The sequence below is a fragment of the Ostrea edulis genome, chromosome 9 (genome assembly GCF_947568905.1).
Source record: "Ostrea edulis chromosome 9, xbOstEdul1.1, whole genome shotgun sequence".
NCBI lineage: Eukaryota > Metazoa > Mollusca > Bivalvia > Ostreida > Ostreidae > Ostrea > Ostrea edulis.
In genome coordinates this window covers 63311744-63339538 of record NC_079172.1, presented here as the reverse complement: position 1 = coordinate 63339538, position 27795 = coordinate 63311744, and the positions used below count along the sequence as shown (strand labels likewise).

The 27795-nt window shown below is 34.9% G+C and overlaps 2 protein-coding genes and 1 pseudogene across 2 annotated transcripts; 2 read left to right on the top strand and 1 right to left on the bottom strand.

Annotated features, from left to right (window-relative positions):
• Positions 1 to 15816: 15816 nt before the first annotated feature.
• LOC130050267 (uncharacterized) lies at positions 15817 to 19231 on the top strand. The gene is made up of 4 exons (XM_056149864.1): positions 15817 to 16341; positions 16954 to 17203; positions 17324 to 17378; positions 19091 to 19231. Exons 1-4 carry the CDS (start codon positions 15944 to 15946, stop codon positions 19201 to 19203), a joined length of 816 nt encoding a protein of 271 aa, XP_056005839.1. The 5' UTR covers positions 15817 to 15943; the 3' UTR covers positions 19204 to 19231.
• LOC130050584 (uncharacterized) lies at positions 19205 to 22949 on the top strand (the record flags this gene model as incomplete). The annotated part of the gene is made up of 6 exons (XM_056150817.1): positions 19205 to 19558; positions 19695 to 20171; positions 20353 to 20476; positions 20721 to 20851; positions 21072 to 21136; positions 21243 to 22949. Coding segments are annotated over 6 exons (2256 nt in total), but the record flags the coding sequence as incomplete, so codon positions are not given.
• Positions 22950 to 23344: 395 nt separating this feature from the next.
• Positions 23345 to 26454, bottom strand: LOC130050266 (bifunctional 3'-5' exonuclease/ATP-dependent helicase WRN-like; annotated as a pseudogene).
• Positions 26455 to 27795: the final 1341 nt, after the last annotated feature.

The following is a 27795-nucleotide window of genomic DNA, read 5'->3' as shown; positions in this document are numbered from 1 at the left end:
TCCGGGTTAGAATAAGTCCCAAGTACCCCTTGTTTGTCATAAAAAGCGACTAAATGGGCTGTCCTTCGGACGAGACCGATAAAACCGAGGTCCCGTGTCACAGCAGGTGTGGCACGATAAAGAACCTTCCCTGCTCAAAGCCATAAGCGCCGAGCATAGGCTAAAATTTTACAGCCCTTCATCGTCTCCATGTGAATGAAATATTCTCGAGAGGGACATTAAACAATCTTCAATCAACCAGATCACTCGTCCGTTTGTCTCTAAACTTTGCACATTTTCGACTTATTCTCTAAAACCACGGGACCAATTTCAACCAAACTTGGCAAAAATCATCCCTGGGTGAAAGGCTTTCCAATTTTTTTTCAAATGAAGGGACATGCCCCGTCAAAGGGGAGATAATCGCAAAAATAAGGTGGGGTCATTTAAAACTCTTCTTAAGAACCACTTGATCGGAATAGCTGAAATCTACATGGAAGCTTCCTGACATAGTGTAGATTCAAGTTTGTTAAAACCATGGCCCCCGGAGTAGGTTAGGACTACAATAGGGGATTAAAATTTTACATACAAATATATCGGGAAAATCTTCTTCTCAAGGACCATTGGGCCAAAGAAGTTTACATTTACATGAAATCTTCCTGACATAGTGCAGTTTCAAGTTTGTAAAAATTATGCTCCGCGGGGTAGGTTGGGGCCACAATAGGGATCAAAGTTTTACATGCGAATATATATAGGAAAAATATTTTTTAAATATGGGCCAAGGTGATTCAGATGAGCGATCCACTGAATCACGCAGTAGTCCATATATTAAAATTAACGTACAGTTGAAGTTGAAAATAATACCAGTGAAGTCGTTTCGATTTTTTGAATTTACAAAAAATAAAAAAAATGCCCTGTGAAACGAAATTTCAAAGCTACAGTTTTATAGAGAAAAACTCCAAGAACATGTTCATGCTATTTCGTTTCACGGAGGTAGCTTTTTTAAATTCGGGGATACCCCTTCATTTTAACGCTAGAAATCATAAATCGCTTATTGCTTGATTTAAACTCAAAATATTTTGGCTAATTTTTCTCAATACATGTTTTTTAAACTTATTTTCAAAAATTATTGAATCAAGACATACGTTCCAATTGGTGTTATCATATATTTGAAGAACTTAAATTTTTCGATCTTTCATGCAACACCTATAGGGAAATTAACATGAGACGTGCAACATCTTCTTTCTACGTTTGCCTTACATATAGATATTAAAATGTTAAATTTTAAATATCCACATCGTGTACAGTGAAAAAGAATAGGCCTACATCAATTATATTTTTCTTAATACGAATGGACGTTTTATCTGATTCTAAAGTGAAATTGTGTTGATCTGAATTTAATCATCTCTCTCTCTCTCTCTCTCTCTCTCTCTCTCTCTCTCTCTCTCTCTTTTCTTCTTCCAATTTTGGGCCCAGAAGGCATAACAACAAGACAGCTTATAAAGATGGAAACTTTTAAAACAGCCTTGTAAGGTAGCTCACTACACTAAAGCTTATCCTCTGTATGACACCACGTCACGAGATGGCGATCTAAATGTTTTGTGAAATTATTTGTATCGATCGATTTGTTTGTATAATATCATAGTTCAGTGGTTAAAGCAGTGGGCTGGTGAACCGCAGATCTTAAATTCAAAATCACCAAAGTCTTTTGTTCATATGTGCTGAAATAATTTTTTTGAAAATCATGTTTTTATCCAAATATGTATATGTTTTGCCTTTTCTGGCCATATATGCTTATTGTATATCATCATAACTTTCATAATTAAATCAATTCGTACTGATTTGAGAAACTATTTCTGTGTGTAGTGAGCCACCTTAAATTTTACCACACGTTTGCAACTGTGATGTCATGCCGTGAACACGGTTCACATCTAAAGCGATGACATTGGAATTGATATACTCAGCTGACTGGAGCTTCTGTACAACGTTAATTTAAGTAAAACGAAAACCCTACATTCTCGGATTTCTAATTTAATGTAGACTCCAAACGACACATTATTTTCAATGTTCAACTCTTGGACGTTTTATTGCTTAGAATTGCGGATCTGTAGTAACCTTGTGGTTAGAATTGCGGATCTGTAGTAACCTTGTGGTTAGAATTGCGGATCTGTGGTAACCTTGTGGTTAGAATTGCGGATCTGTAGTAACCTTGTGGTTAGAATTGCGGATCTGTGGTAACCTTGTGGTTAGAATTGCGGATCTGTAGTAACCTTGTGGTTAGAATTGCGGATCTGTAGTAACCTTGTGGTTAGAATTGCGGATCTGTAGTAACCTTGTGGTATCCCGGATGGATTTCAGTCTTCAGTTTCAATTCCTGTGTAGACTTTTTTGAAATCGTAGTTCATATGAATTTTTTTCAACATCGCGTGTTTTTTGTAATATCATTCAGAGCATCATCAGCTATCTGAATAATCAGTTTGACATTATTCTAGCAAAGGTATTTTCTTGTTTCCTTCCACATTCTGTGTTTGTTTTGCTTACATTATTTATAGGCAGTCATGCCGTGTTCTCATTCTATCTTATTTCGATGAGATTACCATTATCATTTTACCTTACATCAATATCATATGTCTTCAAACTTTCTATTATATCCTTATATATCCTAAACTCTCTCTTGTCTCATTACAAAAATAAAAGTTAACTAGTTCTAATTGTAACGGGGACCGTTACATATGTTCCCCAAACCTCCCCCAATTAAAAAGTGATGTCCTTGTGAATCTATAGCAAAAAATCATTTCATTTTAGCCTTTAATTACATGTAGTATGTTCAATATGGTTATTTTAGTACCAAGAAATGAAAGAAAGCGTTGCACGTGCATACATGAGCACGCGTGTATGATTCCGAATTTTTGTTGATGTCGTTCCACAGGCATTTGTATCATATACTCACAATATGAATTTCATAACGTTTCCACCAAATATAAGGAAGTTATAGCGATTTTAAAATCGTCCAATCAGAATTCAGCCCACGTGCATGCACGTGCTGAGCAGTAACTCTAACCACAGCAATTTGTAAGGAGTCCGAAGACACATCTAAACCCCTAATATCAATAGAATTTGATGAAAAACAAAAACGTTATCGTCCTTTAAAAATTGAACATTTGAAAAAAGTTGCACGCGCATGCGCGTTCGAATGGGCGTGTGCGTTGGCATTTTTTGTTACACCAACATATAGATACACATATTGTCTACGTATGCTGTGAATATCATCTCATTCGCTTCATAAATAAGATAGTTACAAACGTTTTAGCATTATCCAATCAAAATGAAGCGCACGTGCATGCGCGTGCAAATTGGTAATTTTGACCATGTAAATCAGTTAAGGGTCTCAATATCTACCTATGATATGAATTTCAAGCCATTTCAATGAACAACAAAAAAGTTAGACTGATTCCAAAGTTAGCGTACAAATTTTGTAATGCGCGTGCACGCGCATGCGTGCGCGTGCTGGCAAAATAACTATTATTTTTCATATGTACAAATGATATACTATCATCCTATTTAGGTTTTATATCGCTTCCTTCAATATTCTGATTTTCCATTTTTTGTACCAAAATTGCAATGCACGTGCGCGCGCGTGCATACAAAATGACTATCACTATGCACATCTACAAACGCTATACTATAATCCTGGAAAGTTTCATATCGATCCCTTTTGTAGTTTCTGAGAACACTACCGGACAAAAAAGTACCGGAGAAAAAGAATAATAATAATAATAAGAAGAAACAGAGTAAAAACAATATGTTCCCAAACTTTGTTTGGGGAACATAATAAGAAACAGAGTAAAAACAATATGTTCCCAAACTTTGTTTGGGGAACATAACTAGTTCTAATTGTAACGGGGACCGTTACAGATGTTCCCCAAACCTCCCTCAATTAAAAAGTGATGTTCTTGTGAATCTATAGGAAAAAATCATTTTATTCTAGCCTTTAATTACATGTAGTACGTTCAATATGGTCATTTCAGTACCAAGAAATGAAAGAAAGCGTTGCACGTGCATACACGCGCACGCGTGTATGATTCCGAATTTCTGTTGATGTCGTTCAACAGGCATTTGTATCATATACCCACAGTATGAATTTCATAACGTTTCCACCAAATATAAGGAAGCTATAGCGATTTTAAAATCGTCCAATCAGAAATCAGCACACGTGCATGCATGTGCTGAGCAGTCATTCTAACCACAGCAATTTGTAAGGAGTACCAAGATACATCTAAACCCCTAATATGAATAGAATTTGATGAAAAACAAAAAAGTTATCGTCCTTTAAAAATTGAACATTTAAAAAACGTCTCACGCGCATGCGCGTGTGCGTTGGCATTTTTTGTTACACCAACATATAGATACACATATTGTCTACATATGCTGTGAATATCATCTCATTCGCTTCATAAATAATATAGTTACATACGTTTTAGCATTATCCAATCAAAATGAAGCGAACGTGCATGCGCGTGCAAATTGGTAATTTTGACCATGTAAATCAGTTAAGGGTCTCAATATCTACCTATGATATGAATTTCAAGCCATTTCAATGAACAACAAAAAAGTTAGACTGATTCCAAAGTTAGCGTACAAATTTTGTAATGCGCGTGCACGCGTATGCGTGCGCGTGCTGGCAAAATAACTATTATTTTTCATATGTACAAATGATATACTATCATCCTATTGAGGTTTTATATCGCTTCCTTCAATATTCTGATTTTCCATTTTTTGTACCAAAATTGCAATGCACGTGCGCGCGCGTGCATGCACGTGCAAACAAAATGACTATCACTATGCACATCTACAAACGCTATACTATCATCCTGGAAAGTTTCATATCGATCCCTTTTGTAGTTTCTGAGAACACTACCGGACAAAAAAGTACCGGAGAAAAAGAATAATAATAATAATGATAATAATAATAATAACTAGAAACTCATTACTAGTAATGAGTAGGTCTTCCGTTAGATCACTTCCGGTAAAGAGCTTTCTGTTCCTACGAAAACCATTTAAATATATCAGAAAATGTGCCTTAACAATGAATGAGAAATGTATTATCGAATTTTTTACTCATTTCTCGTAACTTCCGGTGATGACCGGAAGTACTTTTATGATGCGTTTTCCTATAAATGACAGCGACTCTTTACTGTCTATATTCCCTGAAAATTTCACGTCTCTATCTCAAAGAGTTCTCAACAAAAAGAAGTAGACTAAAGAAAGAAAAAAGTAGTAGGTTACTACCGACCGGAAGTCAATTTTGAAAAACAAAATGATCCAAACTCTAGAAGTTGATACTTTTATTATGACATGTGAAAATCATATGAAAGACTTAAAATATACGCGAGATTTATGGTGACAAAGAAATGAAAAGTAAAAATGTATTTTATCAAGAAACCGGAAGTAGTTGTTTTGACTACCAACGGAGTCAATATTCTTTTGACACTTTCAAAGAGACTTAACAAACTAGTATAGGTTTCAATTTACAAGAAAAAGTTTGAAATTTGCGATTCTTTCAATCACTTCCGGTGACGACAGGAAGTGACGGTCGACATGTTCAACCCTCTACTGCACGACTGCAAACGGAGATTTATAATTCCTGAATAATTGATGAACCTATATGTTACCTTTTCCAAGAAAAATGCTGAACAAAATTCCTTTTGAGAAACAGAAAATCGCCCATATTTTCCGACCAGAAGTGAATTTTGTAAAAACAAAAATAGTTATAGGAAGGTCCTTTCATAAGACATTATTCCTGAAAATTTCAAGAAAATCTATCCACCATCTCTGAGAAATCACTCGAAGAAATCGGAAAATCGACATTTTTCAAATACTTCCGGTATAGACCGTAAGTGACGGACGAAAAAATTGAATGTATGTGTACAATGGACTAATGTTAGTTGATCAACTCTACAAGTTTCAAGCGTCTATCTATATTCATTATTGAGAAACTGAAAAAACAAGGTTTGAATATGTCCACCCCATATCTCACGACCGGAAGTGAATTTTAGAAAAATATTTAAATTTACACTAGACATTTATAATGTCTATAACATATGTAAAATTCAAATCATTAACTTGTTTTATGACCGAGATTTATGGCACTGATAAATGAGAGAATGAATAGTTTTTCTTTCATATAACCGGAAGTTGGAGATTCAACTTCCGGTGGGGTCAATAGTTTTTGAGAATTAGAACGAGACCTAATAAACCGATATAGGTTTCAATTTGAAAAAAAAAAGTTTGAAATTCATGATTAATTAATCACTTCCGGTGACGACCGGAAGTGACGGCCGACATTCTTACCCCCCTACTGCACCCCTACAAAGTGAGATTTATTAACTCTGAAATTTTGGTGACTCTATCTTTTACCGTTTCTGAGTAAAACGATTGACAACGAAAACAGCTCATAAGCCGTATTTGCCGACCGGAAGTGAAATTTACAAAAATATTTGACGTTACTCTAGACATTTGTAGTGACTATAATATATGTAAAACTCAACTCATTAACTAGTTTCATGACCGAGATTTATGGCACTGAAAAATGAGAGAATGAATAGTTTTTCTTTGATATAACCGGAAGTTGGAGATTCAACTTCCGGTGGGGTCAACATTTTTTGAGAATTAGAACGAGATATAGTAAACCAAAGTAGGTTTCAATTTGAAAGAAAAAAGTTTGAAATTGATGATTTATTTGATCACTTCCGGTGACGACCGGAAGTAACGGCGAAAAAAAATATTACGTGCATGCACCATAGAGAAAATAGATCTATTATCCTTGAAAGTTTCATTCGATTATCTTTAGTGGTTTTCAAGTTTACCCCCGGACAAAGTTTCTTTCAAAAACCGGAAAATCGGACGTATCTGACGAACGGAAGTGAATTTTGAAAAAATGAAAAACATGCCTCGAGGTACCATCGTTCCCTATAACCTGTGAAAGTTTCAGGAAAATCCATCCAACGGTCTCGGAGACAAAAGGGAAAAAAAATAATAATAATAATAACTAGACACGATCTCGTTGCGAGCAACGAGTAGGTCTTCCGTCCGATTTGTTGATGCACTCGGAGTTAAAAAAAAAAAGAAAACACAAATGAGTCCCAATTTAGTTTCCGACTTTAAGACACTTTAGATATAATCAATTTTTCATATCATAAGCTTCTGAAGCAAAGTTGCGGTGAAATTCGTTTGAAATTCGACTCTCCAGGCGAGCCATAAGGCCCGCGAGCCTATTTCTTGATGTCATTTGCTAGCCCTCTATAGACTCAACAACTTTAGTTCTATATGTCTTTACAAAATATTTACCTGTAAAAAGTTATTGAGATCGACCGATATCGACAAAAAATCGACTCTACAGGCGAGCCATTAGGACCATAAGACTATTTCTTGATATCAATCGATAGATCTCGATAAGCTGAACAACTTTTGTTCAATATGTCCTTACAAAATATTTACCAGTTACAAGTTTTTGAAATCGACTGATATCGACAAAAATCGACTCTACAGGCGAGCCATGGGGCCCACAGACCCATTTTTTGATATTGATCGATAGGTTATGACACATTGAACAACATTTGTTCAATAATGCTTTTCAAAAAATATGTCGTTTTAAAGATATGAGGCGTCAAATATTTACGATTTTGGCCCTTAAAATCTCTAATTACGTAACATATGACCTACTTTTTGATTTGATAAGATCAAGCTCGTTGAGATGAACATTTCCGCTTCTACAACTTATTATAAAATATTAATAGTTTCTGAGATATTCTCAAAAACATTTGGACCCTTCTGAACCCCTAATTTAAAGGGCCAGCCCGTTTTGCTTGATATCGTAAGAAAGGCCTTGTCATTTTAAACATTTTTTGCTCAACAAGTATTTAGAAATTCTTTACCGTTCTCGAGTTATCTCTACAAGAAATATTTAGGGGCCAAACTGTAGCTCCCTAACGGGGCCACATAGGGAAAAAACGAAATGTACATATTGTTTAGATTATCATTCTGAACAACTTTTGTTCAATAATGCTTTTCAAAATATTTGTCGTTTTCAAGATATGAGGCGTCAATTATTTATGATTTTGGCCCTTAAAATCCCTTATTACGTAACATATGACCTACTTTTTGATTTGATAAGAACAAGCTCGTTTAGATGAACATTTCCGCTTCAATGACTTATTACAAAATATTAATAGTTTCTGAGATATTCTCATAAACCTTTGGACCCTTCTGGGCCCCTAATTTAAAGGGTCAGCCCCTTTTGCTTGATATCGTAAGATAGGGCATGACATTTCAAACATTTTTTGTTCAACAAGTATTTAGAAATTCTTTACCGTTCTCGAGTTATTTCTAGAAGTAATTTTTAGGGGCCAAACTGTAGCTCCCTAACGGGGCCACATAGGGTAAAAACGAAATATGCATATTGTTCAGATCATCATTCTGAACAACTTTTGTTCTTTATTGCTTTTCAAAATATTTGTCGTTTTCGAGATACAAGGGGTAAAAAAATTATGGTTTTGGCCCTTAAAATCCCTTATTACGTAACATATGACCTCAATTTTTATATGAATAGATTTAGATTGTTGAGATGAACATTTTTTGTTCTTTGACTTATACCAAAATATGAACGATTTTTGAGATATTTGATCTAGACTTTGAGCCCTTCTAGATCCCTAATTGAAGAGGCTAGCCCCTAAATTTTGATATTTTCGAAAAGATCTCGTAAATGTGCACAACTTTTGTTCTACATGTCTTAACAAAATATTTGCAAGAAAAAAGATATTGGAGATCAAAGGTCAAAAATCGTCGAAATCGACGAAAAATTTTGGCATCCATTTTTTCAGGTCCAGGCGAGCTTTTAGGCAAATCGCCTCCGGTAAAATCGAATCCCCCCACAAATCTTCTAAAATGTTTACTCTATCTTGTGTAGAAATTTCAAGACTCTAGCTTCAAAACTAACGGAGGAGATGTGTGGACAACAAGGCCCTTCAAAAAGTCACTAAAAGAGAGATAACTCCTGACCGGAAGTGACGTCAAGCACGAAATTTTGCAAGCAAAGTCTCGTCACCAAAAGACATCTTTCCTGAAAATTTGGTGAAAATCGATCGAGAAATGGCTGAGAAAAACGCGTGTACTACCAAGGAAAATAATAATAATAACTAGACACGATCTCGTTGCGAGCAACGAGTAGGTCTTCCGTCCGATTTGTTGATGCACTCGGAGTTAAAAAAAAAAAAAAAAAGACAAATGAGTCCCAATTTAGTTTCCGACTTTAAGACACTTTAGATATAATCAATTTTTCATATCATAAGCTTCTGAAGCAAAGTTGCGGTGAAATTCGTTTGAAATTCGACTCTCCAGGCGAGCCATAAGGCCCGCTGGCCTATTTCTTGATGTCATTTGTTAGCCCTCTATAGACTCAACAACTTTAGTTCTATATGTCTTTACAAAATATTTACCTGTGAAAAGTTATTGAGATCGACCGATATCGACAAAAAATCGACTCTACAGGCGAGCCATTAGGACCATAGGCCTATTTCTTGATATCTATCGATAGATCTCGATAAACTGAACAACTTTTGTTCAATATGTCCTTACAAAATATTTACCAGTTACAAGTTTTTGAAATCGACTGATATCGACAAAAATCGACTCTACAGGCGAGCCATGAGGCCCACAGACCCATTTTTTGATATTGATCGATAGGTTATGACACATTGAACAACTTTTGTTCAATAATGCTTTTCAAAAAATATGTCGTTTTATAGATATGAGGCGTCAAATATTTACGATTTTGGCCCTTAAAATCTCTAATTACGTAACATATGACCTACTTTTTGATTTGATAAGATCAAGCTCGTTGAGATGAACATTTCCGCTTTTACAACTTATTATAAAATATTAATAGTTTCTGAGATATTCTCAAAAACATTTGGACCCTTCTGAACCCCTAATTTAAAGGGCCAGCCCGTTTTGCTTGATATCGTAAGAAAGGCCTGGTCATTTTAAACATTTTTTGCTCAACAAGTATTTAGAAATTCTTTACCGTTCTCGAGTTATCTCTACAAGAAATATTTAGGGGCCAAACTGTAGCTCCCTAACGGGGCCACATAGGGAAAAAACGAAATGTACATATTGTTTAGATTATCATTCTGAACAACTTTTGTTCAATAATGCTTTTCAAAATATTTGTCGTTTTCAAGATATGAGGTGTCAATTATTTATGATTTTGGCCCTTAAAATCCCTTATTACGTAACATATGACCTACTTTTTGATTTGATAAGAACAAGCTCGTTTAGATGAACATTTCCGCTTCAATGACTTATTACAAAATATTAATAGTTTCTGAGATATTCTCATAAACCTTTGGACCCTTCTGGGCCCCTAATTTAAAGGGTCAGCCCCTTTTGCTTGATATCGTAAGAAAGGTCATGATATTTCAAACATTTTTTGTTCAACAAGTATTTAGAAATTCTTTACCGTTCTCGAGTTATTTCTAGAAGTAATTTTTAGGGGCCAAACTGTAGCTCCCTAACGGGGCCACATAGGGTAAAAACGAAATATGCATATTGTTCAGATCATCATTCTGAACAACTTTTGTTCTTTATTGCTTTTCAAAATATTTGTCGTTTTCGAGATACAAGGGGTAAAAAATTTATGGTTTTGGCCCTTAAAATCCCTTATTACGTAACATATGACCTCAATTTTTATCTGAATAGATTTGGATTGTTGAGATGAACATTTTTTGTTCTTTGACTTATACCAAAATATTAACGATTTTTGAGATATTTGATCTAGACTTTGAGCCCTTCTAGATCCCTAATTGAAGGGGCTAGCCCCTAAATCTTGATATTTTCGAAAAGATCTCGTAAATGTGCACAACTTTTGTTGTACATGTCTTAACAAAATATTTGCAAGAAAAAAGATATTGGAGATCAAAGGTCAAAAATCGCCGAAATCGGCGAACAATTTTGGCATCCATTTTTTCAGGTCCAGGCGAGCGTTTAGGCAAATCGCCTCCGGTGAAATCGAATCCCCCACAAATCTTCTAAAATGTTTACTCTATCTTGTGTAGAAATTTCAAGACTCTAGTTTCAAAACTAACGGAGGAGATGTGTGGACAACAAGGCCCTTCAAAAAGTCACTAAAAGAGAGATAACTCCTGACCGGAAGTGACGTCAAGCACGAAATTTTGCAAGCAAAGTCTTGTCACCAGAAGACATCTTTCCTGAAAATTTCGTGAAAATCGATCGAGAAATGGCTGAGAAAAACGCGTGTACTACCAAGGAAAATAATAATAATAATAATAATAATAATAATAATGAAGAAGAAGAACGCGAACAATAATAGTAAGGTCTTCCGCAGGAGACGGAAGACCTTAATGAAGAAGAAGAACGCGAACAATAATAGTAAGGTCTTCCGCAGGAGACGGAAGACCTTAATAAACAGTAGAACCACTAGAAGGTCTTCCGTTGGAAACGGAAGACCTTAATAATAATAATAAGAAACAGAGTAAAAACAATATGTTCCCAAACTTTGTTTGGGGAACATAACTAGACACTCATTACTAGTAATGAGTAGGTCTTCCGTTAGACCACTTCCGGTAAAGAGCTTTCTATTCCTACGAAAACCATTTAAATGTATCAGAAAATGTGCCTTAACAATGAATGAGAAATGTATTGTCGAATTTTTTATTCCTTTCTCGTAACTTTCGGTGACGACCAGAAGTACTATTCAGATGCGTTTTCCTATAAATGACAGCAACTCTTTACTGTCTATATTCCCTGAAAATTTCACGTCTCTATCTGAAAGAGTTCTCAAGAAAAAGAAGTAGACTAAAGAAAGAAAAAGTAGTAGGTTACTACCGACCGGAAGTTAATTTTGAAAACAAAATTATCAAAACTTTAGAAGTTCATACTTTTATTAAGACATGTGAAAATCATATGAAAGACTTCAAATATAAGCGAGATTTATGGGGACAAAGAGACGAAAAGTAAAAAGATATCTTATCAAGAAACCGGAAGTAGTCGTTTTGACTACCGACAGAGTCAATATTCTTTTGACACTTTGAAAGAGAGTTAATAAACTAGTATAAGTTTCAATTTAACGGAAAAAGTTTGGAATTTGCGATTCTTTCCATCACTTCCGGTGACGACAGGAAGTGACGGTCGACATGTTCAACCCCCTACTGCACGCCTACAAACGGAGATTGATCATTCCTGAATATATGATGAACCTATATTTTACCTTTTCCAAGAAAAGTGCTGGACAAAATTCCTTTTGAGAAACAGAAAATCGGCCCTATTTTCCGACCGGAAGTGAATTTTGTAAAACAAAAATACCTACAGCAAGGTCATTTCATCAGACATTATTCCTGAAAATTTCAAGAAAATATAGCCAGCCATCTCTGAGAAATCACTAGAAGAAATTGGAAAATCGACATTTTTTCAAATACTTCCGGTATAGACCGGAAGTGACGGACGAAGAAATTGAATGCATGTGTACAATGGACTAATGCTAGTTGATCAACTCTACAAGTTTCAAACGTCTATCTATATTCATTATTGAGAAACTGAAAAAACAAGGTTTGAATATGTCCACCCCATATCTCACGACCGGAAGTGAATTTTACAAAAATATTTAAATGTAATCTAGACAATTATATTGTCTCTAACATACGTAAAATTCAAATCATTAACTTGTTTTATGACGGAGATTTATGGCACTGAAAAATGAGAGAATGAATAATCTTTCTTTGATATAACCGGAAGTTGGAGTTTCAACTTCCGGTGGGGTCTACATTTTTTGAAAATTACAACAAGACCTAGTAAACTGATATAGGTTTCAGTTTGAAAGAAAAAAGTTTGAAATTTATGATTCATCAATCACTTCCGGTGACGACCGGAAGTGACGGCCAACATTCTTAACCCCCTACTGCACGCCTACAAAGTGAGATCTATCAAGTCTGAAAATTTGGTGACTCTATCTTTTACCGTTTCTGAGTAAAACGATTGACAACGAAAACAGCTAATAAGCCGTATTTGCCGACCGGAAGTAAATTTTACAAAAATATTTGACGTTACTCTAGACATTTATAGTGACTATAATGTATGTAAAACTCAACTCATTAACTAGTTTCATGACCGAGATTTATGGCACTGAAAAATGAGATAATGAATAATCTTTATTTGATATAACTGGAAGTTAAAGATTCAACTTCCGGTGGGGTCAACATTTTTTGAGAATTAGAACGAGATATAGTAAACCGAAATAGGTTTCAATTTGAAAGAAAAAAGTTTGAAATTCATGATTCCTTTAATCACTTCCGGTGACGACCGGAAGTGACGGCCGACATTCTTAACCCCCTACTGCACGCCTACGAAGTGAGATCTATTCACTCTGAAAATTTGGTGACTCCATCTTCTACCGTTTCTGAGAAAAACGCTGGACAAGATATCTTGTAAAAAGACGAAAATTGGACATATTTTGCGACCGGAAGTGAATTTTGAAAAAATGAAAAAAATACCTCGAGGTACCTTCGTTGTCTATAACCTGTGAAAGTTTCAGGAAAATCCATCCAACGGTCTAGGAGACGAAAGGGAAAAAAAAAATAATAACTAGACACGATCTCGTTGCGAGCAACGAGTAGGTCTTCCGTCCGATTTGTTGATGCACTCGGAGTTAAAAAAAAAAAAAAAGACAAATGAGTCCCAATTTAGTTTCCGACTTTAAGACACTTTAGATATAATCAATTTTTCATATCATAAGCTTCTGAAGCAAAGTTGCGGTGAAATTCGTTTGAAATTCGACTCTCCAGGCGAGCCATAAGGCCCGCGGGCCTATTTCTTGACGTCATTTGTTAGCCCTCTATAGACTCAACAACTTTAGTTCTATATGTCTTTACAAAATATTTACCTGTAAAAAGTTATTGAGATCGACCGATATCGACAAAAAATCGACTCTACAGGCGAGCCATTAGGACCATAGGCCTATTTCTTGATATCAATCGATAGATCTCGATAAACTGAACAACTTTTGTTCAATATGTCCTTACAAAATATTTACCAGTTACAAGTCTTTGAAATCGACTGATATCGACAAAAATCGACTCTACAGGCGAGCCATGAGGCCCACAGACCCATTTTTTGATATTGATCGATAGGTTATGACACATTGAACAACTTTTGTTCAATAATGCTTTTCAAAAAATATGTCGTTTTATAGATATGAGGCGTCAAATATTTACGATTTTGGCCCTTAAAATCTCTAATTACGTAACATATGACCTACTTTTTGATTTGATAAGATCAAGCTCGTTGAGATGAACATTTCCGCTTCTACAACTTATTATAAAATATTAATAGTTTCTGAGATATTCTCAAAAACATTTGGACCCTTCTGAACCCCTAATTTAAAGGGCCAGCCCGTTTTGCTTGATATCGTAAGAAAGGCCTTGTCATTTTAAACATTTTTTGCTCAACAAGTATTTAGAAATTCTTTACCGTTCTCGAGTTATCTCTACAAGAAATATTTAGGGGCCAAACTGTAGCTTCCTAACGGGGCCACATAGGGAAAAAACGAAATGTACATATTGTTTAGATTATCATTCTGAACAACTTTTGTTCAATAATGCTTTTCAAAATATTTGTCGTTTTCAAGATATGAGGCGTCAATTATTTATGATTTTGGCCCTTAAAATCCCTTATTACGTAACATATGACCTACTTTTTGATTTGATAAGAACAAGCTCGTTTAGATGAACATTTCCGCTTCAATGACTTATTACAAAATATTAATAGTTTCTGAGATATTCTCATAAACCTTTGGACCCTTCTGGGCCCCTAACTGAAAGGGTCAGCCCCTTTTGCTTGATATCGTAAGAAAGGTCATGATATTTCAAACATTTTTTGTTCAACAAGTATTTAGAAATTCTTTACCGTTCTCGAGTTATTTCTAGAAGTAATTTTTAGGGGCCAAACTGTAGCTCCCTAACGGGGCCACATAGGGTAAAAACGAAATATGCATATTGTTCAGATCATCATTCTGAACAACTTTTGTTCTTTATTGCTTTAATATTTGTCGTTTTCGAGATACAAGGGGTAACAAATTTATGGTTTTGGCCCTTAAAATCCCTTATTACGTAACATATGACCTAAATTTTTATATGAATAGATTTAGATTGTTGAGATGAACATTTTTTGTTCTTTGACTTATACCAAAATATGAACGATTTTTGAGATATTTGATCTAGACTTTGAGCCCTTCTAGATCCCTAATTTAAGGGGCTAGCCCCTAAATCTTGATATTTTCGAAAAGATCTTGTAAATGTGCACAACTTTTGTTCTATATGTCTTAACAAAATATTTGCAAGAAAAAAGATATTGGAGATCAAAGGTCAAAAATCGCCGAAATCGGCGAACAATTTTGGCATCCATTTTTTCAGGTCCAGGCGAGCCTTTAGGCAAATCGCCTCCGGTAAAATCGAATCCCCCACAAATCTTCTAAAATGTTTACTCTATCTTGTGTAGAAATTTCAAGACTCTAGCTTCAAAACTAACGGAGGAGATGTGTGGACAACAAGGCCCTTCAAAAAGTCACTAAAAGAGAGATAACTCCTGACCGGAAGTGACGTCATGCACGAAATTTTGCAAGCAAAGTCTCGTCACCAAAAGACATCTTTCCTGAAAATTTCGTGAAAATCGATCGAAAAATGGCTGAGAAAAACGCATGTACTACCAAGGAAAATAATAATAATAAATAATGAAGAAGAACGCGAACAATAATAGTAAGGTCTTCCGCCAATCTAATTAAAATTAGATGTTTGATCCGCTCGCGTACTCGCATACATAACATCTAACAACATCCCATGGAGGGTCACGTCAGAGGTCAAATTCAATTGACCAATGAAATCACATCTGGCAAACTCTTTAAATGCTCGTCGAAGGGAATAAGTCTAGAGTGGTTCCGAATGTAAAAAAAAAAAAAAACGTGATCCGAACCAAGACAATGGCGGCGCGCATTACGCCTGTCAAATGCTATTCGTTTGGAAACATTTGTGTTGTGTGCGGGTTTTCGTTTGTTACAAAGTTTGTAGATGAATTAGGCAGCATAAAAGTTCAAAAGTGTTTGGATAAAAAATTAAGATTAACACGTGAAAGATTGGAAACGTTACTGAACGTGTGTGATGTGAAGAAAGAGACTTGTTTTCCTGGTGACGCGGGTGTATGTCAGAAATGTTTTCGGGCCATGGACAGGGTGCGCAAATTGGAAAAAGAGGCGATGGAGGCAAGGGAGAGATTTACAAGTAACATACGATCAACCATGTCAAGGTTAGTGTATAATAAGGAGAGTTATTGCTTAAATGTCACATGATGTGAAGCCTGAACACCGGTATCAACAGCTGATCAATGTTAAGATCAGATGTAGCAAGAAGCAGCAACAAATAAGGATTTCTGGGATTCTTAGTTGTACCAGTAAATAAAAGCTCTAAACTCTAGTAGGAGTACCTACAGGAAAATGAATGTGCCGTCGCGTCATTTATTTTGGTGTACTGTAGTTATTCAAGATGGATGAACTGAAATCCTGTAAAAAAAAATTATTGATAAATTAGTGTATATTTATTGGTGTTTTTATTCTGTGTTTCCGCGAATCCCATAGACTCAACATTTATTACCTTCAACTCAGATTGAAAAATATATGAAATGTATATATACTAGATAAATTTAATTGGTACATTTTGGTAAGATATGTTTCTGAAGAGAATTGTCAACATACATACAAAAAATGCTGTAATGAAAATTACCTTATTTCTTTCCATATCTAGCTTGAATTTCATGATCAATGGAAGTATCTTATCATAAGTATATATACTCATATTCTATATATACTCATTTCATGTTATGGGTCATGTTAAACCTATAAAACTTATGAAAACTTTGCAGATATAGTGTTACTGTGCCCTCACCATCAAAAACAGTCATTAAGAAGAGAGAAATTAGAAGTCCAGGAGTTTTGGGAATTGGGAAACGCTCGAAAGCCTCAGAGGAGACAGAGACATCTACTATGTTAGTACCGATTCGAAGAGTGACACCTCAAAAACTAAAGCCTCTTGCCCCCTTTATCGTAGGCAGCATCACAGGATCACAACCACCCCTGTTGCTTGGAGAAGAATCCTGGAAGAAACTTTTACAGGTACATTAACTCATATGAAAGATAATGTTTAGTCAATCATTAAATAAATATTGACAGTACATGTATGTGTATGTTTTGGTATGCTGTTAAGGTATTTGCAATTTTTGTGTATGTTAACAGGTCCCAGACACTGGATACAGTGTTGTCTCTATTGCACCAAAGACAGAGAGACCAGGTATGTTTACATTTATACCAAAGTCTTAAAATGTATCAAGAATGATAATTAGACTTTCAAGGCTTAAAATCATGAAAGGTATTGATTGGTCTTTTGCATTTTAATACATATATATGTACGTCATTGTGACAGATACAGTTCCAAAATCTTCAAAGAGATCCTTATTCAGTGACAAAGAGAGCAAACCAAAATCAGACAAATGCTCTCTTGATGGAAAAGTAGAGGTGCAATGTTAAAATTGTTGAAAATTGTTAATTTTGTTTTCCTTTTTCTTTTGATTTGTTTCAACGTTTGTTTTGAATTTTCTGTTCCAGTGATTTTTTAAGGCCCATTTTGGGTCAGAATTTCGGCCCTCTCCCCTCCTAAAAATTGCTAATTCTTTCCCAATTTAGCTTACATTTTTCCCAATAATAAAATTGTGAAAGGAAAACGTATTTGAAAGAAATAAACATTCTATATGTGAAACTTAACAAAGAGTTATGGGAATGATGATTTGGATAGAATAGTTGAAAATTTTAGAAGGTTAAAGAAAACTAGATTAGTAAAATAAAGATAAAATAATGTTAGATATGATTTTAAAACTTATTTACGATAAAATTGAATTTGACTGAAATGTCGACAATTTTTCCCAGTTTTAAAGCCACAGGACCCTTATAAAAAATGTAGAAAAATCACTGTGTTCATCGATTGTAGTCTCTGTTCACAGGGTACATTTCAAGTTCCTTGAGATTTAGATACATATATGAAATTTATAGCTTTCAGAAAATTCATATGTTAAAAAGATATCTCCAACACTACAATTTGTTTGAGGTTTGGATTTATCAGTACTTACCCCAAACTGTAGGTCTGTTGTGCATGCTTAGCTATAGAATTGTAAATGACTAACCAATTCATTTATCTTTGAGTTGATTTTAACACTATGTTTCTCTGCCAAAGTGGAGTTTTTCTTAGCTTACTTGAAACAAAAGGTCAAGTAAGTTTTTCTGATAACTTTTTGTCTGTTTGTGCATCTGTTGACTATTAAGCTCAGCTGAAAGCTCAAGTGAGATTTTCTGATAATACATTGAGTCCAACAAGACCATCTGCATATTGCAGTTTCTTCAAATCATGAGGGAGGGGGCTCCATTTTGACATTAAATATATATAATCTTTAGCAATTTCCTTATCAAAGACCACTGGCCATGATTAGTGATAGTATGTATGCAGTTCTTTGTACAGATTCATATATGACTAGGGTTCTCAACTGAAGAAGCACTGGGTCTGGAAAGATAAAACTTGTGAAAATTTCCTGATATAGTGTAGGTTCAAGATCGTTCAAATCATGGGGTAAAATATGGAATCAAAGTTTTAATGGAAGTAGAATTGATATAAGTGCATCTTTGCTTGATTTTGATCTCAACTATTCAAATGATATGTGTAATCATGTTCTTATGTTTTTGAAATAAATATAGTTTAAAATAAAGTTTTACAAGGGGGGGGGGGGGGGGAAGAGAGGTCCAACGTGTTCTCAAGAATTTGACATTAAGTGCTCAAGCAGTAATTTTCTATCAAATAAGTCTAAAACTATATAGATTTGTTGCTGTTAACAACACTGAGATCAAACACTAAATCGTTAAATATATTTCTTTGTAACATATTAGATATACGCACATGTCTGTATAATTTGTAGGTAATATATTTTTAGGTAATATCTTTTATGTTTTAAATGCTAGGTTGTACTGCACTATCCAAGTGGGAGAAAGTCGTCAATCATCAAAGAGGACACCCACCAACAGATATGCAAAGCTATAGCAAGAGGAGGAAATACAGAAACTGTCATAGTTGACATTCTGCGGAAGTCTAGTCCATTGGAATTGATACGCGGCTCTCAAAAGATTGTGCAGGAGGAATGTAAAGCAATTTGTAAGAGGGGATCGGGCAGTCTTCTACAAAAGAAAAGCAATGCAGACTTTTTCAGTTTCCGGTGGGAAAATTTACACAAACAACTTGAAACAATGTGCCCAGCACTACTGTCAATCATTACAGCTACCGTTTCAGACATACCACCTGTTATTGGAAGCAAACCATTTCTCCATGCCCTACAAACTGTAGGTATTGCACTACATGGAAGAAGCCAAGAGATGACAGTTTTGCAGTACATGAATGGATTTCTGCTAAATCATGGTGGATGTACACAGCGGGTAAATTTTCATTTTGTTTATGCAAAATATATGTAATATTTATTTCCTGTAAACATAACTCTTTATTAGAATTAATGTGGCATTCCAATCTGTACAGTAAAACTTGATATTGACAATATTTAAATCTTAATTTTAGGACATTGAACGACTGTCACATATAGGATTGACTGTCCACCCATTGACTTTGAAGAGAAAGCTTTGTGACTGGCAAAAAATACTGGACAAAGAAATTTTAGAAATCCGTGATTCTTGGGTTGAAGGAGGAAATGTAAAATACCAAATAATTGGGGACAACTGGGACAAAAACATCCTTCCATCGTATAGAACGTCTGACAGGAAAACTCTCTCTCTTCATCTCTTTCACGTTTATGCCATCCTGGACAGAGTAATTCCAACTGAACACAGCTCCCACAGTCCTCCTTCCCATGAAATTGAAATTTCAACTTTTCTTCCATCCATTGAAGACCAACAGAAACTAATGAAGGAACTAACATTTCTCTTCTCCACTTCTGTCATTGAAAATCATCCCCACTTGCAGAAAGAATATGGAAAAATTTATCCAAAACATTTAGAGCATAAATATTCCTACTGTGCAGGAAACAAAACTAAACAAGTAAGTCATGAGTTTTCTTCTATTTCTAAGTTTTCATTTTACTGAAATTTATAATTATTGTTGAAAGGTGTGTACCATGTACTTTATGTAATAGTTTATATTATCTTCGATTAATTAGAGAATATTATCATTGATTAATTACAGAATTTTGCATATGATCTTAAATTATTTTTTTATTCAGTACCCACTTGGTCTTTTCGACTGTAATGAAAATAAGACACCAGAATTGATACGTCTTTTGAAGACCTTGTCTACATATGTTCCTTGCAGGGATGGAGAAGTTGTGGAACCTGTATTTTTTGGAGGTTTGTTTTCTCATATGGATTTAGGGGTGTGTGTGGGATCTCTAATTTATAATACATTATACCAAAGAGATGTAATAGTGTGCACATGTGTGTAATGCAGGTATTGATCTTCATTTTGGCAAAATAGTAATTTAAAATTCCAATATATGCAGTCTGTGAAAAATGTTTGGGCAATCGTCAATTTCTAGAATCATGATATCCAATAAACAATTCAAGTGTGAATTAATTATTTTTTTATTATTAGGCGATAGGTTAACTGATGAACGGGTGCAAGCAGCCCAAAAGGCCATGAATAATGCTGAAACACAGCTTCAAAGACTTCAAGGCTTTGTCTCAAAAATTGAAGACTTTCACAGATTGATGAATTTCCTAGAGGTATCATTGATGAAAATGCATGTTTTTCTGATTTACAATATGTAAAGAAACTTCCTGATATATGTGCAAAGAGTTCTGACCTGAAATTTCTTATCAGTGGCTAACATGCACAAATCCATACCCTTATATAAATTTTGTGTTTGTACTTGAAATATTTGAGATTAGTGCTTTGGTACTAACTTCTTTATAATTTGATTGCAATATTAATATGTAATTGTAGGCCATACACAAGCTCACTTATTCAACATATAGTGCTATGGACCGAGGCACAGTATACTATTACAGGTATGTATACTTTTATAAGAAACTTATATTTTGTGTGTACTTCATTTATTTAACGGTTTTGTAAATTTTGAATGGTGTGTAAAAAATTCTTGTGTATGAATTGCAGAAATTTCCTGAACATGAGAAATGTCAAAGGTCATGTGTATAATGCATACCGAGCATACAAGATGTTGTATTATGTGATCCTGGATGCCATCTGTTTGCTGCTTTTTCTACATCACATGGGTGTTTCAGACATTGACCAAGAAATAGATCTGCCGTCCAACTTTGCAGTATTGTCAAACAGAGAAAAGATAGAGTACATTGATTCAGTGAGTGAAAACATTTTGAGGAAACATTTCTTTGACAACACTAATGACATATTCCAAAATGTTCGAGATATTGTGTGTGATCCACAGCATCCTGAAAACTATTGGACATCAACACGAGAGGAAGGGAGATTTAAGTGCCACCACTGTGATAAAACCTATGCGCATGTTGTGTCATTGCAAACTCATGAACAAAAAATCCATGATGTTCATATTGACAAACCATCGAAAAAACCAAAAAATAAAAACCAAGACCAAATGCAGGATTACCTGATGATGCTTTTCAAACTTGTAATTTTGCACAAGAATTTGGATACTTCTGTGGACATGGGGGATGGCGAAAGGGCTGTGCGATCCGCAAAATATGAACTACCTGTATACCATCTCACTAACAAAGTGAAATACGCTATTGGTTCTATTCATTTAACATCTCTAACATCTGGTATTCTCTGTGATAATCAAAAGGAACGTCTAATTGCCAATCGCTTTGTCAATTTGCAAGGAGGAAAGAACAACAATGTGTCCTTAGATGAATACCTTGAGATGTTGAATAGAGATAGTAAAATTGCCTGCTCTGGTCACAAAACAAAGGAAAGTATCCTCGCCCACTCAAAGGAATATCCTCATTTAATAAACTTAGTCGGCCATTTTGACAGCATTACTGAGATCAGAAAGAGAAAGGGCTTCCATCACATTCCCAGTTACAAGGGTGATGTATTAAAGGTGTTCAAAGATTTACAGGAAGCAAATGTGATGACCCTCATTCCAAAGCGTACATTTAAGTGTCAAGGTTTCACAGTGGATAGGAACCCCTTCCAGAATTCATTTGTTGGATTATCAACTGTGATACACCGACATAAGCCAAGACAACCTTTTATACGACTAAGAGATCCACATGTTTAAATTGAGAACTGATATGACACAGTGCTAAGTTTGTGCATGTTATCAGTTCTTTTGTATGGTAACTTTCTGTTTATTCCTTTCAATGCTAAGTTCAATCACCCTGTTGTACATCATTTATCGTATAGAAACAAAGTCGTAACAAACTTACAGAATCAGTGAAGAACAATTCATTAAAACCAAACCTTGTCGCAAATTTCCTCTTATAGGGGAATAAATAGCACGTCACACTAAGCATGAATTTCTTTTTAAGCATGTTTTACTGTATAGTACATTTTTTAATGTGCTCATTGAATAGTGTAAAGATAATTAGCCATTGTTACAGTAAACCATTTAGTTTTCCTTTGATGCATGTTTAAGTATAGCAGGCTTATCGATGCACACGCTAGTATCATACACCGGGACTTAATATCTAATGGTTCTGTAACTTATCTCAATTCGTAAGAGTATTTTGATCGCTTTTCAAGTACAGATATAACACGGTTTTGCTTTAATAAATGTGATACATCACAGTGCAGACAGCAGAGATTGTGCAGATGTGACCAGTTAACTTGTACAACATATTGCAAAAGTTATTTAAGCTAAAATAAATGGTTCAAGTGTCATTGTTACTTTGTGTGATTTAATATGTCAGTGGTGAATCTCAATAGAGACAAAAAGATAATGCTTGAAGTAACATGTAGATTATAATGAAGAAATTTGATGTCAAAAGAAACTGAATATCTTATGTGCACTTATTTTAGTATATTAAACACTTCGCGCAGTTGAAGCTGATGCACTAGTATTTTGCATGTTCAGCCATTATGATGATGTAGAGTACCTCCTTAATTAAATATATATTTTTGGGAAAACAAGTTCTCATAATTCAATAACAAAGAATATATTCGCCATAAACATTTGGTGAACTTAGTTAACTTGTTAGAATGGCTCATGATTCTGTAATAATTGGTGTCCATTAAATTAGTGATGCAAACATTCATGTAGTTGAAAAAACAGGATAGACTTTATTACCTTTAAATTTTATGCATTTTTATTCTACACTTCAGTTGTATATAAACTAGATATCATGGTGATTGGAAATATCACAACAGCCAAAATAAAATATGTGTGTTTCCGGTTTACCGACCCTAACAACATTTTCTCTATCAACCCTCAATATTTTATCGATATATTTATATATATATAATTTTCAAACTGGAAATATTTTGCTTTTTGTGTTCAAGTTGTCTGATCTACATTTTGACAACTATTGATCGTCAAAGTATTTGAAAAGTAATTGTATTTGTATATAGACATGGAAGCATATCAAAAACCAAGATTTTGAATTAAATGTTTTAACTGGTAACCCTACATAATTTTGGGGGTAGTAAAGTAGGAAACACACATATAATTTATTTTGGTATAACTTCAGATTTTATTACTCTATCAAATCATGTATTTCTTCATCAAAAGAATCATAATACTCTGTCTCGTCACTATCACTGTCTGGCGCAGAGTACACATTAGCAAAATTGAACATTTTTTCGATGGGCAGTAGTTCACATTTATTGCAAGAACATTTTGCTGCACAATTATCGCAACAAGTGTGATGTCCCAAAATATTTTCTCTAATTTCTTGTATTCCCTTGTCATTCAAAAAGTTTTCTAGAAGACATAGTCTACGACATTCCTTTGTCACAAGAATTTTCTTGACAGATTCATCTGCTAATCGTTGGTGATACGAGTTGTAAACAATTAACGCAACCGATGGCATGTTGTCTCTTCCTACTCTTCCAATTTCCTGTATAAGATCAGAACAGTTTGATTGAGCTCCAAATAAAACCACACTGTGGAATCCTTTGGCATCTATTCCCATGCCTAAAGCACTTGTAGAAATCAGGATACGAAGAGAACTGTTAAAGTCTTTCAGTTCATTAACAATGTACTCTTTCTTAAGATCTTCTGTTTCTGAGTGGTATAATTCAATATTTCGGACACTTGATGGCACTTCTTCGATTAAGTAATTGCAAACTTTTGCTGCATCATTAATTGAGGTACAGTAAATTATTACCCGTGGAAATTTCTCTTGTAATTCTTGAAGTGGATCAATTATCCAAAACATAGAGTTCTCTATATTGGTTGATACCTTAGTCACTGATAATTTGATGTTTGGTTTGTCAGGAGAAATTATGATTTCCACTGTTCCATCACCCAGACACTTTTTAACACGTCTAGCAATTTTCTTTGTGCATGTTGCAGACAAGGCCAACAAATTTGCATCTGGAAACATGGACCTTAGCTCCCCAACGTGTCCAAACCATTTCCTAAAAGCCTCTTTGCCATTTTCACTTTGACCCCTGTTAAAGCAAATATATGAAGAAAAAATTAAGTTTTAAGGCAACTTTCAGTTGACAATCTTATTTAATTTTATTGTAACATCATTTCTTTATAATTTAAACCTTTTTGGGTCACGTTTACAACTCATTTTGCCCTTCTCCAGCCATAATGGTAAAAAATAATATGCCTGACTCGAGAATGTTTTTTTCCCCTACATCATGTGTGCATAAGTCAAGTCTTAAAACAATGGCAAGTTTACTGGTGATAACAGAAAATGCTTAGCAAATAATATATAATAAATGTCAACACAGAAGGGAAACTGAATATGATCATTAAATTAATTGATGTTGGGGGGTGGAGGGAGACAATATTCTGAAATTCCACAAAAATCAAGAAAAGGGTAGAATTTGGGTGTACCAAGTACATAGATTGATCCAACATTAGGGGGGATGCTTCAAGACAAATTTAATTTTAATGGTACAAATCAATCAAGAATTATTGGTCTTTATAGTGTACATCACCTTTACTAGTCATTTACAACTAGACTTTAAAACAAAAATGCATTTACCATGTTGCTATTGTATGAAACTCGTCAATAACAATAGTAGTGACATCAAGATTACGCATAGATTCTCTCCATTCTATGTCGCCAACTAATGCCTCTGGGGAGCCATACACTATGTCTACTGTTCCTTCCAGTATTTTTCTGTCGGTTTCATCACTGGACCCTTCAAATATATATTTTAATTTTTATAATATACCTGTTCTAATTGATTTCACATGTGCAAATACAATCAGGTTCAACACAATCTGTATATATTTAGTTATAAAGCTGTATAGCTAACAAAAACTACTTGAAACAGCTTGATTTAGCTATTTCATATCTTTTATCAAATGGATTTGTAAGAGCATAGAAAATAAATTTTACTGAGTGAAAATATTTCATCATTGTACTCCACAAAACACATTGTGAAAAATACTTCAACTATGTATAAAGATGTTCCAAAATTATTATGCAACATTAGGGCTATGCCATTGCATTTTAGAAGTTCATTTAATACTAGCTTAATCAAGCCATTGCAAATAGTTTTGAAAAGCTATGAAAATTGCAGGATATAAGACATGGGGTGAATAACATTCGGGCACATTAACCTGATAAATAATACATGTTAAACTATGATACGAGAATCTTAAAGTTTAAGTTTTCTTTTTTAAAAACATGAGATCGAATATTCAATGTCAGTTAATTTACACAATATGATTCCCACAACGCTTAAGTTATAAATCACCTATTCAACTGATTTCGACTTCGCAATATTCAAAACAATAGTAAACACACTAACCTTTATATGCAGCTGTCATATCTGGAAATTTCCTGTAAACGTGCCACTTGGTCCTGCATCAGGGAAATCAATGGGCAACACACAATTATTTTCCCAATATTGCTGCCCATCTCTCTCTGGACAGGGATTAACATTTGGAAGGGCAGGGATTTTCCAAATCCAGTCGGGAGGACCGCCATACAGTCTACCCGGTCTAACAGACACTGTAACACCTGTCGCTGTTCGCGTTTTAAACTTTGGATATTAAATTTTTTCAGCACGTTTTCAATCGCCTCGCTTGTACTGTCTTTCGCCGCCATTTTCCTTCAACAACCAAACGTAGTTTGTACAACTGATTCTCATTGGTCACAAAAGGTTCTTCCGTCTTCGCAATGATTGGTCGATATTTTTACATAAATTTGACCTCTGACGTGACCCTCCATGGGATGTTGTTAGATGTTATGTATGCGAGTACGCGAGCAGATCAAACATCTAATTTTAATTAGATTGGTCTTCCGCAGGAGACGGAAGACCTTAATAATAGAGGAAAAGAAACATAAGAATCACTATAAGGTCTTCCGTTCAGACGGAATACCTTAATAACGAGCTATAACTGTGTTGGGATGCCAACACAAATGTCTACGAACACCTCCCCATGTCAGAAATGCACTCAGGATCCTCAAAAAACCCTAGAAACTAATTTTGGTTGAAATACAACGGACCTAATTTTTGGCCACCATTTTGTTCAATGGCGGCCATTTTGAAACATTTGAAAATTGTTGGAAGGAAATACTGATCCTAGAAATGAATTGTTGACCCTCAATTTACCCCAGAACCCAAATGTGGTAGAGATTTTAACACTTTCGAATATTTCGGTATATGGCGGCCATTTTGAAAATGGCGGCTCGAAAAAAAAAATTGATGGTGGAAATGGACTCGGGGTCACTAAATTACCCTAGAAATTGAATTTGGTTGAAATCCGACAACCTTGACATTTTGACTTTTTTTGGCCGCCATCTTGAAACGACGGCCATTTTGAAAATTTGAAAAGTTGAATGCACCCCTCCTAGTGACCCTTTATCAGCTCACAAAGTTTGAAGTGGATCTATCGAAGCACCTTCACAAAATTGGTCGGACAAATTTCTCACTAAAGAAGAGGAATAATAAGAATAAGAAGAAAATAATAATAATAACAAGCTTTAACTGTGTTGCGATGCCAACACAAATGTCTCCGAACACCTCCCCATGTCAGAAATGCTTTTTGATGCCAGATGAGGATTCTCAAAAACCCCTAGAAACTAAATTTGGTTGAAATCCGACGGACTTGATTTTTTGGCCGCCATTTTCTTCAATGCCGGCCATTTTGAAAAATCTGAAAATAGATTGGAAGGAAATACTGATGCTAGAAATGAATTGTGGACCCTCCATTTAACCCAGAACCCAAATGTTGTACAGATTTTTACACTTTCAAACATTTCAGTATATGGCGGCCATTTTGAAAATGGCGGCGAAAAAAAAAAATTTTATGGTGGAAATGGACTCGGGGTCACTAAATTACCCTAGAAATAGAATTTGGTTGCAATCCGACAACCTTGAGTTTTTGACGTTTTTTGACCGCCATCTTGAAACGGCGGCCATTTTGAAAATTTGAAAAGTTGATTGCACCCATCCTAATGACCCTTTATCAGCTCACAAAGTTTGAAATCGATCAGTCAAGGATTGAAAAGTTGATTGCACCCCTCCTAATGACCCTCTATCAGCTCACAAAGTTTGAAATCGATCAGTCGAAGGATGTTCATAAAATCGAGCGGAC